General features: G+C 43.3%; 1 protein-coding gene across 2 annotated transcripts in view; it reads left to right on the top strand.

The window, feature by feature from the left end:
* The window catches only part of LOC124043227 (tubulointerstitial nephritis antigen-like), a 78733-nt gene extending 62039 nt beyond the window's left edge, over positions 1-16694 (top strand). For both annotated transcript variants that reach the window (XM_046361561.1, XM_046361560.1), the window contains exons 10-12: positions 2566-2689; positions 11047-11092; positions 11209-16694. In XM_046361561.1, the coding sequence (XP_046217517.1) occupies positions 2566-2689; positions 11047-11092; positions 11209-11367 (329 nt within the window). In that variant the 3' untranslated portion in view covers positions 11368-16694. The remainder of the gene's footprint in view (positions 1-2565; positions 2690-11046; positions 11093-11208) is intronic.
* Positions 16695-19413: the final 2719 nt, after the last annotated feature.

Below are 19413 nucleotides of genomic sequence, written 5' to 3'. Positions count from 1 at the left end.
AAGTGGCCCAACACCACAGCTGCACTCTGATTTTTGGATGTTTTCTTCTCAGGGGGAAATGGGAAACCGTGCTCGGAAAAAGTAAAGAAATTAGGAAATTGAATGAGCTTTTGAGTTTGTTTTTTCCTAGTGGTGTATTAATTTCAGTTTAGTGCAAGAAGGAACTTATATGGCTGAACTCTCTTTGCTATCAGTCAAGCATAGAAACTATATGCCTGATGTACAAAGTTGGAGTCTAAATTGGTTACCTTCAAACTACAGCTATGCTTTAACATGTTTTACTTAAGTACATGTTGAGTCTCCTTATCTTAAGTCTGAATTAGGCCCTACCTGACTAGGATTAATGGTCAAGTTGATTCTATCTATGTTTTTCAACAATATTGAGGCATGACACTGCCTTTGGTTGGTCCTTTTATAACCACCTGCAAAGCTATAGATTGGTTTGGTTTGGCTGTAAAAAGTGTGTGTATCTGTGTGTCAAGTTAATCTATAATCTGTTTTTATTCTTGTGTATCCAGTCCATTGATAGTGTTTTTCCCCCTGTGTATCCAGTCCATCAATAATGTGTTTTTATTCTTGTGTATCCAGTCCATTGATAATGTGTTTTTATTCTTGTGTATCCAGTCCATTGATAATGTGTTTTTCTTCCTGTGTATCCAGTCCATTGATAATGTGTTTTTATTCTTGTGTATCCAGTCCATCGATAATGAGTTTTTATTCTTGTGTATCCAGTCCATTGATAATGTGTTTTTCTTCTTGTGTATCCAGTCCATTGATAATGTGTTTTTCTTCTTGTGTATCCAGTCCATTGATAATGTGTTTTTCTTCTTGTGTATCCAGTCCATCGATAATGTGTTTTTATTCTTGTGTATCCAGTCCATCGATAATGTGTTTTTATTCTTGTGTATCCAGTCCATCGATAATGAGTTTTTATTCTTGTGTATCCAGTCCATCGATAATGAGTTTTATTCTTGTGTATCCAGTCCATTGATAATGTGTTTTTCTTCTTGTTTATCCAGTCCATTGATAGTGTTTTTCCCCCTGTGTATCCAGTCCATCGATAATGAGTTTTTATTCTTGTGTATCCAGTCCATCGATAATGAGTTTTTATTCTTGTGTATCCAGTCCATCGATAATGAGTTTTTATTCTTGTGTATCCAGTCCATCGATAATGAGTTTTTATTCTTGTGTATCCAGTCCATCGATAATGAGTTTTTATTCTTGTGTATCCAGTCCATCGATAATGAGTTTTTATTCTTGTGTATCCAGTCCATTGATAGTGTTTTTATTCTTGTTTATCCAGTCCATTGATAATGTATTTTTCTTCTTGTTTATCCAGTCCATTGATAATGTGTTTTTCTTCTTGTTTATCCAGTCCATCGATAATGTGTTTTTCCCCCTGTGTATCCAGTCCATCGATAATGTGTTTTTATTCTTGTGTATCCAGTCCATCGATAATGTGTTTTTCCCCCTGTGTATCCAGTCCATCGATAATGTGTTTTTATTCTTGTGTATCCAGTCCATCGATAATGTGTTTTTATTCTTGTGTATCCAGTCCATCGATAATGTGTTTTTATTCTTGTGTATCCAGTCCATCGATAATGTGTTTTTCCCCCTGTGTATCCAGTCCATCGATAATGTGTTTTTATTCTTGTGTATCCAGTCCATCAATAATGTGTTTTTATTCTTGTGTATCCAGTCCATCGATAATGTGTTTTTATTCTTGTGTATCCAGTCCATCGATAATGTGTTTTTATTCTTGTGTATCCAGTCCATCGATAATGTGTTTTTATTCTTGTGTATCCAGTCCATCGATAATGTGTTTTTCCCCCTGTGTATCCAGTCCATCGATAATGTGTTTTTATTCTTGTGTATCCAGTCCATCAATAATGTGTTTTTATTCTTGTGTATCCAGTCCATCGATAATGTGTTTTTCCCCCTGTGTATCCAGTCCATCAATAATGTGTTTTTATTCTTGTGTATCCAGTCCATCGATAATGTGTTTTTCCCCCTGTGTATCCAGTCCATTGATAATGTGTTTTTATTCTTGTGTATCCAGTCCATTGATAATGTGTTTTTATTCTTGTGTATCCAGTCCATTGATAGTGTTTTCCCCCCTGTGTATCCAGTCCATTGATAGTGTTTTTCCCCTGTGTATCCAGTCCATTGATAGTGTTTCCCCCCTGTGTATCCAGTCCATTGATAGTGTTTTCCCCCTGTGTATCCAGTCCATTGATAGTGTTTTCCCCCTGTGTATCCAGTCCATTGATAGTGTTTTCCCCCTGTGTATCCAGTCCATTGATAGTGTTTTCCCCCTGTGTATCCAGTCCATTGATATTGTTTTCCCCCTGTGTATCCAGTCCATTGATAGTGTTTTCCCCCTGTGTATCCAGTCCATTGATAGTGTTTTTCCCCCTGTGTATCCAGTCCATTGATAGTGTTTTCCCCCTGTGTATCCAGTCCATTGATAGTGTTTTCCCCCCTGTGTATCCAGTCCATTGATAGTGTTTTCCCCCCTGTGTATCCAGTCCATTGATAGTGTTTTTCCCCCTGTGTATCCTGCAGCCATCCTGGAGGTCCATGAGGACTTCTTCGTCTATAAGAGTGGAATCTACAAACACACAGACGTCAGCTTCACCAAACCACCACACTACCGCAAACACAACACACACTCCGTCAGAATCACAGGGTAAGGCTGTCAATCATCTCCCATCTGATAGAGCTTTTATCCATTGTACAGTATGTTAGAGGCAGCACTTATAGGAAAATTAATGTATTACTTTTGATCTCATGGCTTCAGTGTTAACCTTTCTAAATTCTGGAATAAATCCATGCATTCATATTTTATTATATTTTAATTTTTTTAGATTATCAATATCTAAGTCTAGTATTTGTTTACATATACCAAATGATCAAATAAAAAAACATCAACCCGTCAACATTCCCAGACCTGCATACTACCACAGGTGTGTTGTGTTCAGTGTGAGTAAGAGATTCCATCTCTGTCGGTCTGTCGGTCGCTCTGAGTCTCTGAGACACACCTTGGCTTCAGTCCTCTGTCACGCAGACAGACCGCGGAGACCACAAAAATGTAGGCTGGCAGACACTACACCCCTGGATTGCCTAGCTACCCACCCCTCTCCTGCCCCATCTCCCCACCCCAATTCTTCTGGCTCACCATCCCCACCCCCAATCCTTATATTTCCTCACCCCCACCCCCAATCCTTATATTTCCTCACCCCCACCCCCAATCCTTATATTTCCTCACCCACACCCCAAATCCTTATATTTCCTCACCCCACCCCCAATCCTTATATTTCCTCACCCCCACCCTAATTCTTCTGGCGCCCCACCCCCAATCCTTCTATCTCCCCACCCCCACTGCAAATCTTCTGTCTCCCTAGAAGGAGAATGAAGTCGTCCCTAGACGATGATGAAGGGTCAGTTTAGATGTTTATGATTCAATATATGTGAGGGTAGGTTTGGGGGGGGGGGGGGGGGCTGATCTTAGATCTGTGCCAAAGGGCAATTTCTCCCAACCCCTCTGACTCCCAACCCCCAACCCCCAACCCCTTCCCTCTCTGACTCCCAACCCCCAACACTCCTTCCCTCTCTGACTCCCAATCCCCAACACTCCTTCCCTCTCTGACTCCCAACCCCCAACACCCCATCTCTCTCTGACTCCCAACCCCCAACACTCCTTCCCTCTCTGACTCCCAACCCCCAACACTCCTTCCCTCTCTGACTCCCAACCCCCAACACCCCATCTCTCTCTGACTCCCAACCCCCAACACTCCTTCCCTCTCTGACACCCAACCCCCAACACTCCTTCCCTCTCTGACTCCCAACCCCCAACACTCCTTCCCTCTCTGACACCCAACCCCCAACACTCCTTCCCTCTCTGACTCCCAACCCCCAACACTCCTTCCCTCTCTGACACCCAACCCCCAACACTCCTTCCCTCTCTGACACCCAACCCCCAATCTCTCTCTGACTCCCAACCCCCAACACTCCTTCCCTCTCTGACACCCAACCCCCAACACTCCATCCCTCTCTCTGACTCCCAACCGCCAATACTCCTTCCCTCTCTGACTCCCAACCCCCAACACCCCATCTCTCTCTGACTCCCAACCCCCAACACTCCTTCCCTCTCTGACACCCAACTCCCAACACTCCATCCCTCTCTAACTCCCAACCCCCATCCCTCTCTCTCCCAACCCTCAACCTCCAACACCCCATCCCTCTGACTCCCAACCCTCAACCCCCAACACCCCATCCCTCTCTCTCCCAACCCCCAACACCCCGTCCCTCTCTAAATCCCAACCCCCAACACACCGTCCCGGCCAAATACTCTATTGTTTAGTCTACTCTGAGTCATCAGGTATTCGTTGAGTACTGTCTGACTGGGCTGTCTATTCTAGACATGAAAACATGGGTGACTAGGATTAGGAATGATAAGGTTTATGAACACACCTTCCCCTTGTACAGGCAGCAGGTAGCCTAGCGGTTAGAGCATTGGGCCAGTAACCCAGAAGGTCAGTGGTTTGACTATCTGAGCCTACAAAGTGAAAAATCTGTCAATGTGCCCTTGATCAAGGCACTTAACCCTATTTATAATGTTAAAGCCACATAATAAAAACTGGAGTTGGAAGGTTTGCTGTTGTTGGCTTGAACAACTATAAGCAGAGCTGCTAAGAGCTGTCATTGAGGCAGTTTATCTGCTCCTTATCTGATCGGCCATTGAGCAATGGGGGATCCACTTCCGGCCCTGTTCTTCTGATTCAGTTTGGGTCTCATAATATGATGATGTGTCATTTAACTTTTCATAATGTGTGTGTGTGTCTGTGAGTATAAGGTCAAAGTGGAATTATGTTTTAGACATTTTTACAAATGAATAAAAACTGAAAAGCTGAAATGTCAATTGAGTCAGTAAGTATTTAACCCTTTTGTTATGGGAAGTCTAAATAAGTTCAGGAGTAAAAATATACTTACCAAGTCACATAAGTTACTCACTCTGTGTGCAATAATAGTGTTTAACATGTTTTTTTAATGGCTTCCTCATCTCTGTACCCCACACATACGTGTAATTACCTGTAAGGTCCCTCAGCTGAGCAGTGAATTTCAAACACATATTCAACCACAAACCCCAGGGAGGTTTTCCAATGCTTCTCAAACAAGGGAACCTTGAATACCCCTTTGAGCATGATTAAGATATTAATGACCCTTTGGGTGTCAATAGACCCACCCACTACAAAGATAGAGGCATCCTTCCAAACTTAGTTGGCGGAGTGGAAGGAAACCGCTCAGGGATTTCACAGAGGCGAATCGTGACTTTTAAACAGTTACAGAGTTTAATGGCTGTGATAAGAGAAAACTGAGGATGATCAACAACATTGTAGTTACGCCACAATACTAACCTAAATGACAGAGTAAAAAGAAGGAAGCCTTAAACAAATATTCCAAAACATGCATCCTGTTTGCAATAAGGCACTAAAGTAAAACTGCAAAACTTTATGTCCTGAATACAAATACAACACAACACTGAGTACCACTTAGTGGAGGCTGCATCATGTTATGGGTATACTTGTCTTCGGGAAGGACTAGGGCGTTTTTTAGGTAAAAAAAAAACAGAATAGAACTAAGCACAGGCAGAATCCTTGAGGAAAACCTGGTTCAGTCTGGTTCTGTCTGCTTTCCAACAGACACAGGGAGACAAATTCAACAGGACAATAACCTAAAACATAAGGCCACATATACACTGGATTTACTTACAAAAGAAAACATTGTATGTTCCTAAGTGGCCAGGTTACAGTTTAAACTTAAATTGGCTTGAAAATCTATGGAATAACCTGCAAATGGCTATCTAGTAATGATTTGACAGAGCTTGAAGATTTTTTAAAAATAATAACTTGCGAATATTGTACAATCGAGGTGTACAAAGCTCTTAGTGACTTACCAATTCTAACATGTATTGACTGAGGGATGTGAGTACTTGTGTAAATTATTCTCAATACATTTGAAAAGATTCAAAAAACATGTTTTCACTTTGTCATTAATTGTTAATGGTGGGTCATGGGTCGCGACGTAAATGTATAATTATTTCATTAATTACTGGAATTGATTTGACCAAGTGCAACTGCGCTCTCTGCTCAGTTTGGCTGCTGCGCGCGTGGCAGAGGTAAAGGTAGGTAGGGGGGAGATGCCAGTGTGCTTCGCGGTTTACCGGATCTTTTTTCTGAGGTGTTGTTGATGATCACTCCACGACCCACACGCTGCAGCGTTGTCGTTCAAGGCACTGCCTTGTTATTCCCACTCGCCATCATGAAATGGACTCATGCTAGCCACAAATTCCGACTGAGCTCAATCGTCATGAAACGCAAATACAGTGATTACTTTTTGTATCTTTCATACAGACTTTGAGAAATAACGAGGAGCTCCCACAATGTGTTTTGTGTGGGGAAGTGCTTAGTAATGAGTCTCAAACGAACAAATTAATAAAACGACACGTCCTGACCAAACATCCAGAATTAGTATTCTGAACTGGAATAAACTGACTGAAGGAAGATGCTTTTTGAGGCAAACACTCACAGTTCTGGGTCGCTCATCTGCAGCAGGAAGCAGTCTCCTGTTCTGATCCAGTTTGGCACCACATACATGCTCGTTGTATACTTCAACCAGCCACATACCTCTCATTAGGCACCACATACATGCTTGTTGTATACTTCAACCAGCCACATACCTCTCATTAGGACTGTGTGTATGTGTGTGTTTTCTGGTCTACATCTTTATTCCAGTTCAGAATTTAAAAAAGATGTATTAAAACAGCAACAGTTCCAACCTAGACTTTCTATCAACAATCATTTCTACAGTAAGATGTACAGTAGGCCTGATCATTTCTACAGTAAGATGTACAGTAGGCCTGAATGTTTTATCTGTACTGTTACTTAGAGTTGCACAATCAAAAAGCCTGTGTGTGTGTGTGCTTTTATTTGTGTGATGTGATCAATCTGTTTATTCCAGTTAAGAATTAAATGATTTATTGTATTTTAACAGCAACAGTTCCAACCTAGACAGGTATGTAAGAGTGTTTTAATGGGAAAAAATAAACATGAAAAGATATTTGTGGGTATTTCATTGTTATTTGTTTTTGTCTATATAGCATTTTTCTTTAGGCATAAAGGCAATGAAATGTACTGATATTTACATATAGTTGCATTTTTTCCTAAGCTTGTGTCCCAGGAAAACACAGAATTTCAAATTTGGGTCCCAGGTTGAAAAGGTTTAAGAACCCCTGGTCTAGGGTCTTGGTATATCGATGCCAATTGCATAAGGCTGAGTCCCAAATAGTACCAAATTCCCTTTATATGGTTCGGCGCAAAAGTAGTGCACTATATATACACAGTCCTGGCACGCTGTTAGTGTCTGGTCTGTCCTGGCATACTGCTGGTGTCTGGTCAGTCCTGGCACACTGCTAGTGTCTGGTCTGTCCTGGCATACTGCTGGTGTCTGGTCAGTCCTGGCACACTGCTAGTGTCTGGTCTGTCCTGGCACGCTGCTGGTGTCTGGTCAGTCCTGGCACACTGCTAGTGTCTGGTCTTTCCTGGCATACTGCTAGTGTCTGGTCTTTCCTGGCACACTGCTAGTGTCTGGTCTGTCCTGGCACACTGCTAGTGTCTGGTCTGTCCTAGCATACTGCTAGTGTCTGGTCTGTCCTAGCATACTGCTAGTGTCTGGTCTGTCCTAGCATACTGCTAGTGTCTGATCTGTCCTAGCATACTGCTAGTGTCTGGTCTGTCCTAGCATACTGCTAGTGTCTGGTCTGTCCTGGCATGCTGCTGGTGTCTGGTCTGTCCTAGCACGCTGCTAGTGTCTGGTCTGTCCTGGCACGCTGCTGGTGTCTAGCCTGTCCTAGCATGCTGCTGGTGTCTGGTCAGTCCTAGCATACTGCTAGTGTCTGGTCTGTCCTAGCATGCTGCTGGTGTCTGGTCTGTCCTAGCATACTGCTAGTGTCTGGTCTGTCCTGGCACGCTGCTGGTGTCTGGTCTGTCCTAGCATGCTGCTGGTGTCTGGTCTGTCCTAGCATACTGCTAGTGTCTGGTCTGTCCTAGCATACTGCTAGTGTCTGGTCTGTCCTGGCATGCTGCTGGTGTCTGGTCTGTCCTGGCATGCTGCTGGTGTCTGGTCTGTCCTGGCATGCTGCTGGTGTCTGGTCTGTCCTGGCATGCTGCTGGTGTCTGGTCTGTCCTGGCATACTGCTGGTGTCTGGTCTGTCCTGGCATGCTGCTAGTGTCTGGTCTGTCCTAGCACGCTGCTGGTGTCTGGTCTGAGCAGCATGCTCCACTGATGATGATGACGGTTGAAGCTAGTCTCCCCCCTCCTCCGCTGACACTGCGGTTCTTTCGCTGGTTTGGGCTGCAAACGTGAGGCTCGGGGGCACCAAGGGTATGGATTTAGGGATGGGCTGGGGAAAAGAAAGGAGGGCCAGGGTGCGTAGAGCTTGACCATCACACCAATCACTGTTTTTACAGCCGAAATCCCTCTGCAGTGCATTCTATTAAGCCAAGGGCCTGGGAAAGTTTGTGTTTAGCACATAGAGGTCCAATCTGGTGGAAAAGGCATTGTCTGGGGCGTTGATCCCAACTGTACGGGACAGAGAGAGGATCAGGCCCATGGAGCAGGTCAGAGGTAGGGGAGGGGAGGACTGGTATGTCCCTCATTGTCCTGGAGGAACAATGCTAACTGAGGGAGATAAGGGCTCCGTTGTGGTCCATTTCTGTCTGGCTCTCTGGCTTTGCCTGTATATACACACACACACGCACATAAGCACCCACACCCACAAGTAGGTGCATGCACATACACACACACACACACACACACACACACACACACACACACACACACACACACACACACACACACACACACACACACACACACACACACACACACACACACACACACACACACACACACACACACACACACACACACACACACACACACACACACACACACACACACACATGCGTGCGCACACACACAGCCCCAAATCCTTGACCCCCAGTGTGTACAGCTGTTTGTATTTGCCTATTCAGAGAATGATGACCCTTGAACTCTTGTCCGAACCAGACTCGACTTATAAAGAAACTTGCTGATTGAAGGTTGGCATTATTCACCAATGTTTTGGAAACGACTGAAAATATCACATCTCTTTCCCAGCATTCCTTTTCTCTTATAAAAGGAGAAAGTCTCCCTTGGAGGCTCCTAGAGGCCCTAGGGCCTGGTGTTCACAAAACAGGATGGGAATAGAACTGGAGCGAGGAAGGGGAGGGAAGTTCGGTTTGGGACGCTGGGCCGCCTCCGACTGGGGGCAACTGCCAGATAGGACCAGAAGCTGAGGATGATGTGCATGTATGGGCCTTGGACTTCTTGAGATCAAAGCATGCTGGTTAGGGAAGGAGCGAGAGAGACAGGGAGAGAGTAAGAGATTCCTCTGCAGGGGTAAGGTTTATTTATGAGAGCCTCGCTCGACCTTCAGCAATGTTGTTGTCTGTGAGATGACAGGAGTCGGGCGGTGACCACTTCCTCCCTGGCAGTCCCTCTCCTTCCTGTTTCCTGTGCTGCGAGGGGAAGTGGCAGAGGGGGGAATCTGTGCTGCTGAGGAATCTGAATGATGTAGGATGTAGGGGAGACATGTACATGTACATGTGTGTGGGTAATATAACTGCTCTGGTGTTCCTTAGCCATGGTCATAAATAACCTCTTGTTTTCAGGATACTATTTAAGAGATGTAAGATGTTTTGTACCCAGTACATCAGCTCTACTTGGCTGTTCCTAGAATTCACCATCAGTTGTGTCAAAAGCTCTCAGGTTTAACATTCCTATAGGGTGGGATATATTTAAAAAGTAAAAATACACAACATTTTAACTATATATGTAAAAAAAAAAATTAGCATGATTTGAAAATTCAGTGGATGGTTCCATGGAATTAGTGCATTTTGAGTCCCTTTCATATTTAAGTAGAAATTGTGCACATTATGACATTTCATATAAAATGAGTGCCCTTTTAATATTGACCATATGGAAAATTGACATGTCCCTCTCTGCATCCCCTGTGTCTTCTACACTCTTAGAAACAAAGTGCTATCTAGAACCTAAAAGGGTTCATTGGCTGTCCCATTTCCACAGAGGGTTCTACACTGGAACCCAAAAGGGTTCTACCTGGAACCAAAAATAGTTCTACCTGGAACCAAAAAATGGTTATCTTATGGAACAGCCAAAGAACCTGTTGGAACCCTTTTCTTCTAAGAGTGTAGAAAGATTTGAACCCTCTTAACCCCAACATTTCTCCAAGTTTTCACCATCATTGTGAAGCCCTACTTATTTTGATGCTTTGACAAAGTAATTTCTAATGATTAATTTTTATTTAATCTGATTAGTGATTCAAACTGAGCGGGTCAAACATATTATGCCAACCCTGTTACCCATAGATAGGCTAGAAATGTTTTCACAATTTAACATTTTTTTGTGAAGCTTGTATTCAATTTCCCCTCTCTGTTCACACAAGAAACTTACATTTACATTTACATTTAAGTCATTTAGCAGACGCTCTTATCCAGAGCGACTTACAAACTTCCATCCCCCCTGTCACAAGGGGATTTATGGCGGATCTAAGATTCATTCGTCAACACTTTTACGGTCGACCCTGTTATTTTATTTTGTACTTAATTAATGAGCACTGTCATTTTTATTTATTTAACCTCTTGAGATGGAAAACTGTTTTTAAATGAAGTTAAACATGTGCTCTATATGACAGAATGTTCAAATTAGGTGAAATAAAAAATACAAAATTACACTATTCAAAGGGCACCTAATTGGTGGAACAGCCTGCATGCATATTATGAAGATCAAAGATAATATTTTTTTGGCCCCTTGTGTGTTTGTGTTCTCACACATCTTCATTGTCCGATTGTTCTTAGTTCCAGTTTGTGCCCTTTAGTGGAAAACAATCATGTCCGTAATCCATCTCGGTGTGTTCTGTTCCAGGTGGGGAGAAGAGAGGAACTATGATGGGACAACAAAGAAGTTCTGGGTAAGAAAGGATTCCTAACGAATCACATATTCTCTCTCTTGTCTATTATGTATCAACTATATCTACAGCACATTCTAACCCATGCCACTCTTCCTAATAACGCTTGACTTTTCCAGATCGCTGCCAACTCGTGGGGGAAGAACTGGGGGGAGAACGGCTACTTCCGTATCGCTCGCGGTGAGAACGAGTGTGAGATTGAGGCATTTGTGATCGGTGCGTGGGGTAGGGTCACTATGGAAGACATGCAGAGCCACCATCACCGCCGACTCAAGTAGAGACATACACTCCAGGAACTCAGCACCCTCTTCACCTACCCTGAGGGAGCAACTCAACTAGCCCCAGAGTGCCTACCCTTCAGCCCATACCCTCTTCCCCTCCCTACCCTGGGGGAGCAACCCAACCAGCCCCTGAGGCCCTGCTCTTACTCCTTTACCCCCACGCCAAAATTTGGGGGAACAACTCAACCAGTTCCCACTCTGACCTTTGGGGGAACCAACAACAACTACCCCAAGAACTTAAACTCTTAACCCCTTACCCCCTTGCACCCACCTCCCCTTACGGCAGCCTAGGGGTTTTGATACCCCAACCACCCCCCCAACCCAACTCAAGGTTGATGGCACCAAAACAAGCTCCAGGCCTGCAGGCTGAGAGAGGCTTCTCCATACAGCCTCCTCTGGCTTCAGGACACAGCAATAAGCACCTCAGGACTCATTATTCCAAAGACCATCCTTCCCCGACTCCTCGGCTTCAGCCTAGCATAGACTACTTCCTATTTCTGTTCTTAAGTCTTCACTTCCACTGCTATAATGATGACAGAACTGTCTTGATCTGAACTCTCTCACTCTCCTCTTTCTCATTGTGTAGCTCTTCATTTGGCTGCCATGACAGGAGGCTATCCATTTGGCTGCCATGACCGGTGGCTATCCATTTGGCTGCCATGACCGGTGGCTATCCATTTGGCTGCCATGACAGGTGGCTATCCATTTGGCTGCCATGACCGGTGGCTATCCATTTGGCTGCCATGACAGGTGGCTATCCATTTGGCTGCCATTACCGGTGGCTATCCATTTGGCTGCCATGACAGGTGGCTATCCATTTGGCTGCCATGACAGGTGGCTATCCATTTGGCTCCCATGACAGGTGGCTATCTATCTCTGGTCTTGGTTAAACCTCTCTCTGTGTTTCTCTGTTGTTGTGTATTTTGAAAGCCAACCCCTTAGGGACAGATTGGGATGGGGAGAACCAGAGTGATAGAGGGGTAGATGATACAGGCACCAGACTGGGCAGTTCCCACAACAAGAGACGATAGAAACTAACAATCTACTACAGTTTAGTTTAACGTTATCACTAACTCTTAGTCTAGCTACTTACATCGCGGATTAATGTATTCCTATTACTGTCAGCAGATCTAGTGCAGTTGCAGTAGCCTTGCATATCTTCACATGTTCCAAAAATGCAGAATCTCACACTGGAAAGGGTGTTGGGCTAGAGGTAGGTGGGGTTGAGGGTTTAGTGAGCTGTCCATTTGACCAATAATTCATTTCATTCATTAATTTACCAAAGATTGCTGTTTTCTTTTTAGGTTAATTGCACAGTACAGTATTGAGTTTAAGCAAGCTCTGGAAGTGAAACTCAATGCCAAATTTCTCTTGAGTTTTCAGTACCTGTTTATGGAAGAGATGGTGTCAATCTTCCAATGATATCAAATCAACTTCGATCTCATGACCATGACAGCTCTTGACTGAAACCAACTGCTTGAACACAACTTTTCATTAGAAATAATATTAGTGGATCAGCCGTTTATAAATCTCCCTTATTACTATTTATAAAGTACGTATAAAAGCAGAGATGAAGCTTGTTTAATATGTGTGGATGTGATTGTAGCAAGCGAGGAGCTTAAAAACAGCCCCTGAAAAACACATTCCGTTTATTAAATCAACTGGTTGATAAAATCATATCCTGGAAAAATATGAGATCGATTGAAATAACAGTGTTGTCCTTTTGGTTTGAAGAAGGTGAAATGGTCACCACCAGATGATGCCAGAGACAGAAGAGAAAGAGAGACACTAGACTCCCTAATTCTTTTCTGATGGGGTGGAGCCACTTTGGGCTACTTATTGGCCCGTCTCACTTTTTCTGGTTTGGTGGGTGGGACGAGCAAGAGTGGACACTAAGTAGACCAGAGCCAGCTCTTCCCTCTCTCACTTGAGCATGCCATACATTATGGAGAAGCTGTGAGGTCACACAGGAAAGCATGTTCACGCAAGAGAGGGAACCGGGACAATTTTTTTTCAATGGTAAACAGCCTGAGGAAACCATCTAAGTTATCCACTATCTTTGATGATCCTTCAACATGATAACTTTATAGGTTATCAAATGCCTTAATGAAATAAGTGCAGTTTTTTGGGGAGTCTCTGGTTGAAAGATTAAACCCATTGTGTATTATAGTCTTAATCTATTTCATTCTGTGTATTTACATTTTAGTGATTTAGCAGAGGCTCTTATCCAGAGCAATTTACAGGAGCAATTAGGATTAAGTACCTTGCTCAAGGGCACACCAGTAGGTGTGGTTACAACCCCCATTGCAACCATCACCTCTGAGAAAAGGACAGAGGCGCAGGAAAACAGACATGTGTGGATGGACAAGCAATGTTCAATGTGGAGGAAGGTGAGGCTATAGGAGGTAGGGCAGACATAGCCACATGTTGTGTGAACCATGCTGTATACAGAATATTTACTTTCACTTCAAACGGAGCGAGAGAGGATGAGTATGATCAAATGGGGGGATGGTGAGGCGCATCATGTGTTCACGAGGCATGACAGTGCAGAAAGAATGGAGAACAGAAGGGAGGTGGGGGATGAGGGGGGGACTGGGGAGGGAGTCAACAGAGCTGAAAACAGATACGATGTCATTGTGTTGTTTAGAAAAGAGTACACCAGAAAACTTTACCACTATTTAGGGCTTTGTTAAGCCAGTATCGCTGAAGCGTTATAGAACGCTTGATTTTCTGCAATATGTATTGAATAGAGCCCTCAGTTGTGTTTTTCACTTGACTTTTAATCCTTTATAGGTTCTAACCCCTGATGCTTCAATAGTCACATGATGGACGGACTCATGCCAAACATAGCCACAGTTCACAGGAGGTTGGTGGCAACTTAGTTGGGGAGGACGGGCTTGTGGTAATGACTGAAGCAGAATGCTTCAATAGTCACATGATGGACGGACTCATGCCAAACATAGCCACAGTTCACAGGAGGTTGGTGGCAACTTAGTTGGGGAGGACGGGCTTGTGGTAATGACTGAAGCGGAATGCTTCAATAGTCACATGATGGACGGACTCATGCCAAACATAGCCACAGTTCACAGGAGGTTGGTGGCAACTTAGTTGGGGAGGACGGGCTTGTGGTAATGACTGAAGCGGAATGCTTCAATAGTCACATGGTGGACGGACTCATGCCAAACATAGCCACAGTTCACAGGAGGTTGGTGGCAACTTAGTTGGGGAGGACGGGCTTGTGGTAATGACTGAAGCGGAATGCTTCAATAGTCACATGGTGGACGGACTCATGCCAAACATAGCCACAGTTCACAGGAGGTTGGTGGCAACTTAGTTGGGGAGGACGGGCTTGTGGTAATGACTGAAGCAGAATGCTTCAATAGTCACATGATGGACGGACTCATGCCAAACATAGCCACAGTTCACAGGAGGTTGGTGGCAACTTAGTTGGGGAGGACGGGCTTGTGGTAATGACTGAAGCGGAATGCTTCAATAGTCACATGGTGGACGGACTCATGCCAAACATAGCCACAGTTCACAGGAGGTTGGTGGCAACTTAGTTGGGGAGGACGGGCTTGTGGTAATGACTGAAGCGGAATGCTTCAATAGTCACATGATGGACGGACTCATGCCAAACATAGCCACAGTTCACAGGAGGTTGGTGGCAACTTAGTTGGGGAGGACGGGCTTGTGGTAATGACTGAAGCAGAATGCTTCAATAGTCACATGATGGACGGACTCATGCCAAACATAGCCACAGTTCACAGGAGGTTGGTGGCAACTTAGTTGGGGAGGACGGGCTTGTGGTAATGACTGAAGCGGAATGCTTCAATAGTCACATGATGGACGGCCTCATGCCAAACATAGCCACAGTTCACAGGAGGTTGGTGGCAACTTAGTTGGGGAGGACGGGCTTGTGGTAATGACTGAAGCAGAATGCTTCAATAGTCACATGATGGACGGCCTCATGCCAAACATAGCCACAGTTCACAGGAGGTTGGTGGCAACTTAGTTGGGGAGTACGGGCTTGTGGTAATGACTGGAGCGGAATCAGTGGAATGTTATCAAATACACTTGGAAACCAAGTGTTTGATGCCATTCCATGTGCGCCGTTCCTGACATTATTATGAGCCGTTCTCCCCTCAGTAGCCTCCACTGCCATAGCTATGCAACAAATCAACAAGTGAAAGCTGATGTGCAACATCATTTAGTTTTTTGGTAGACATTACATCATTTTATTGCATTCATAAAATTAATAAATTAATAAAAACAAATCAATTGTTAAAATTGTGACTTCTAAAAGCAATATGAAAGGAATCTGCTAATGCGTTGCTAGGCAATAAAGAAGGCTACATGTCATTGTGTCATTTCTTACATTTTGCAAAGTATTAACAAGTAGAATTGGGAGGTGTTTCCGCATGATTAATTTATTCTAGATTTTACATTACCGTTATAAGCTACCATAACTGTTCATAGACCTAGTAGTTTATTGGTGCAAGTCAAATCAGTTTTATCCTTTAAAATAATGTTATAGTACTATCCCATTAGACTATGAGATACAGCCCCTAGCCAATGAAAAACCCCAGGGCTCTGTCCCAAATGAAACCCTATTCCATATACAGTAGTGCACTACTTTGACCAGTGCCCTGGGACACAGCTAGGCCTACTGTATACGGTTATTGTCAATATGTTGGCTAACCAGATGGATCCTCATTCCCATGCAGTCATCCAGATAGTTATGTCCTTCTAGGGATAAACCAGTGATAGACAGATAAGCCTGTCTGGATCAATGGGACGAGATGAGAAGGCAATTGGATCCAAGTCATGCGGAGGAAAGGAATTTGGCCAAGGCTGGATCCAAGTTGGTCTGACTGTTCTTTTTTAGTTTGAGTGAATCATGAGTGTGATGATTCACTGGGTTCCATCTTTAGTCTGCCTATTCAAGGTGCCCAGATCTGTAGAAGACACTGTCTCGAGTCGACTAACAATGAGATCTTTGTCAGTCTTAAAAAATGATTTGGATGGTATTCAGGGGTTAAAGTTACTCTAACATTAAAGAGCCACTCACTCAACCAAACATGTATCTTATACTATAGGACTCCTTCAAAACCACAGAACCCCAGTCAGAAGTTGTGTATTCAAAGTCAAAGACCCACTTCATATTCATTGATACATAGACTTTATTTATGACAAGATGTATAAATGACATATTTTATTTTCTGTGCAATGTTTATTATTATGATCTGTCTCTTGTATTGTGTGCACTAAATGAAACCCCCCTGTAGTTTTTACCTGTGTGGCACAATAAAGTCTCTTAAAACAACCATCCCTGTCTGACTCATTGTCTAATAATGGAAGACAATACTGAGATAATACAAAGGTAAGGGGGTGGGGGTATCGACACCGAGTGGCTCATGGGACGGGCGAGGGTGGGATGAGGACAGTTTGAGTAGGACAGTGCTGTAGCAGTCCTTTCCACATCTGAGAGTCATAACTCAGACAAACAGATAGGAAGGCCAAGGAACAGGGAACGAGGGTGAGTTCATTTGCATACACTACCAGTCAAAAGTTTTAGAACACCTACTCATTCAAGGGTTTTTCTTTATTTTTACTATTTTGTATATTGTAGAATGATAGTGAAGACATCAAAACTATGAAATAACATAATGCCATGTAGTAACCAAAAAGTGTTTAAAAAATATTTGAGATTCTTCAAGTCGCCCCCCTTTGCCTTGATGACAGCTTTGCACACTCTCATCCAGCTTCATGAGGTAGTCACCTGGGATTCATTTAAATTAACAGGTGTGCCTTGTTAAATGTTAATTTGTGGAATTTATTTCCTTCTTAATGCATTTGAGCAAATCAGTTGTGTTGGGATAAGGGGGTGGGGGTAAAAGTCCATATTATGGCAAGAACAGCTCAAATAAACAAAGAGAAATGACAGTCCATCTTTACTTTAATACATGTCAGTCAATATGGAACTATTTCAATAACTTTGAAAGTTTCTTCAAGTGCAGTCGTAAAAACCATCAAGCGCGATGATGAAACTGGCTCTCATGAGGACCGCCACAGGAATGGAAGACCCAGTGTTACCTCTGCTGCAGAGGATAAGTTCATTAGAGTTACCAGTCTCAGAAATTTGCAGCCCAAATAAATGCTTCATGGAGTTCAAGTAACAGATAAATCTCAACATCATCTGTTCAGAGACTGTGTGAATCAGGTCTTCATGGTCAAATTGCTGCAAAGAAACCACTACTAAAGGACACCAATAAGAAGAAGAGACTTGCTTGGGGCATGAAACACAAGCAATGGACATTAGACTTGTGGAAATTGGAGTCCAAATTTGAGATTTTTGGTTCCAAACGCTGTGTTTTTGTGAGATGCAGTGGGGGTGAACGGATGATATCTGCATGTGTGGTTCCCACCATAAAGCATGGAGGAGGAGGTGTTATGGTGACACTGTCTGTAATTTATTTAGAATTCAAGACACACTTAACCAGCATGGCTACCACAACATTCCGCAGCAATACACCATCCCATCTGTTTTGGGCTTAGTGGGACTATCATTTGTTTTTCAACAGGACAATGACCCAATACACCTCCAGGCTGTGTAAGGGCTATTTGACAAAGAAGGAGAGGGATAGAGTGCTGCATCAGATGACCTGGCCTTCAGAATCCCCCGAATCCCACAAAACCCAATTGAGATGGTTTGGGATGAGTCGGACCACATATTGAAGGAAAAGCAGCCAACAAGTGCTCAGCATATGTGAGAACTCCTTCGAGACTGTTGGTAAAGCATTCCAGGTGAATCTGGTTGAGAGAATGTCAAGAGTGTGCAAAGCTTTCATCAAGGCAAACGGTGTCTACTGTGAATAATCTCAAATATAAAATATATTTGGATTTGTTTCACACTTTTTTTGGTTACTACATGATTCCATATGTGTTATTTCATGGTTGATGTCTTCACTATTATTCTACAATGTAGAAAATAGTCCAAATAAAGAAAAACCCTTGAATGAGAAGGTGTGTCCAAACTTTTAACTGATACTGTAATATTTGTTTATTTTGTTTCTTATATGTAGCTAGGGAACTGACTGTTATTGGTGATATGAAGACCTTCACGCTGAGATGGCTGTTAAGCCAAAACAACAGATATGTTATCCATGATGCATTGAAATTCATTTAATAAAAGTAAGATTTATGTCATGTATTTTGCAGTGCGGACACATTACATTTTTGCTTATTTAGATTTCCTGTTTTTGGCAATTAATAAATCTGTCCAGAACAGTACACCGTGTGTACCAAGAGGGCCAAGTAAGGAAATGTGGACAGAGGCATGCATTCGATAACAACATATTTACATTTCTCCCATTGTTCCTGGTTCAGGAATAGCCCAATCACCCATTACCTCAACGCTTACTGTTTCTTTAACCTTCCAGATTATGACAATTGCCAAATATCTCAATCGAGGTGTTTTTTATTTTTATTTCACCTTTATTTAACCAGGTAGGCTAGTTGAGAACAGGTTCTCATTTGCAACTGCGACCTGGTGTAAGCTGTGACTGTGGACATAGGCATTGCAACAAACACATCGCCACCCCACCCCAGTGGTCCAGGAATTATCCATCACATTCTGTCCAATTCTTCTCTCATTGTCTACAGGGTGTTCTAGAACCCTCCATGGGTTCCTTCAGTAGTTATGTGAAACCTAGAGTATTCTTGAAGATGTCAACAACTGTAAAGGACAATAGAAGTTTCCACGGGATGAGGGTTGGGGTTCGAGGGAAGCCTTTTCTCACAAAAGAAACTAAGTTGTGAAATAAAGGAGACTGGTTTCCCTTAACGTGTGGGATTCTTATCTCCTATTAGTGTTGACATCATGCCAGTTAATGTAGCCCTAGGGAATTGTTTTCCACTTGGTTATGCAGTAGTTTCTTCATTACAAACTATACATAACAATGCAAAAACATGTCCTGGAGGTCTCATGTATTCGTTTGTGACTGGGGCCACCTTGGGTCCACTTCTTAGCTCTTTGCCTTGGGG

The sequence above is a fragment of the Oncorhynchus gorbuscha genome, linkage group LG09 (assembly GCF_021184085.1).
Source record: "Oncorhynchus gorbuscha isolate QuinsamMale2020 ecotype Even-year linkage group LG09, OgorEven_v1.0, whole genome shotgun sequence".
Taxonomy (NCBI): Eukaryota; Metazoa; Chordata; class Actinopteri; order Salmoniformes; family Salmonidae; genus Oncorhynchus; species Oncorhynchus gorbuscha.
The sequence above is the reverse complement of the archived record's forward strand: the minus strand, read 5'-3'. Positions and strand labels throughout refer to the sequence as shown.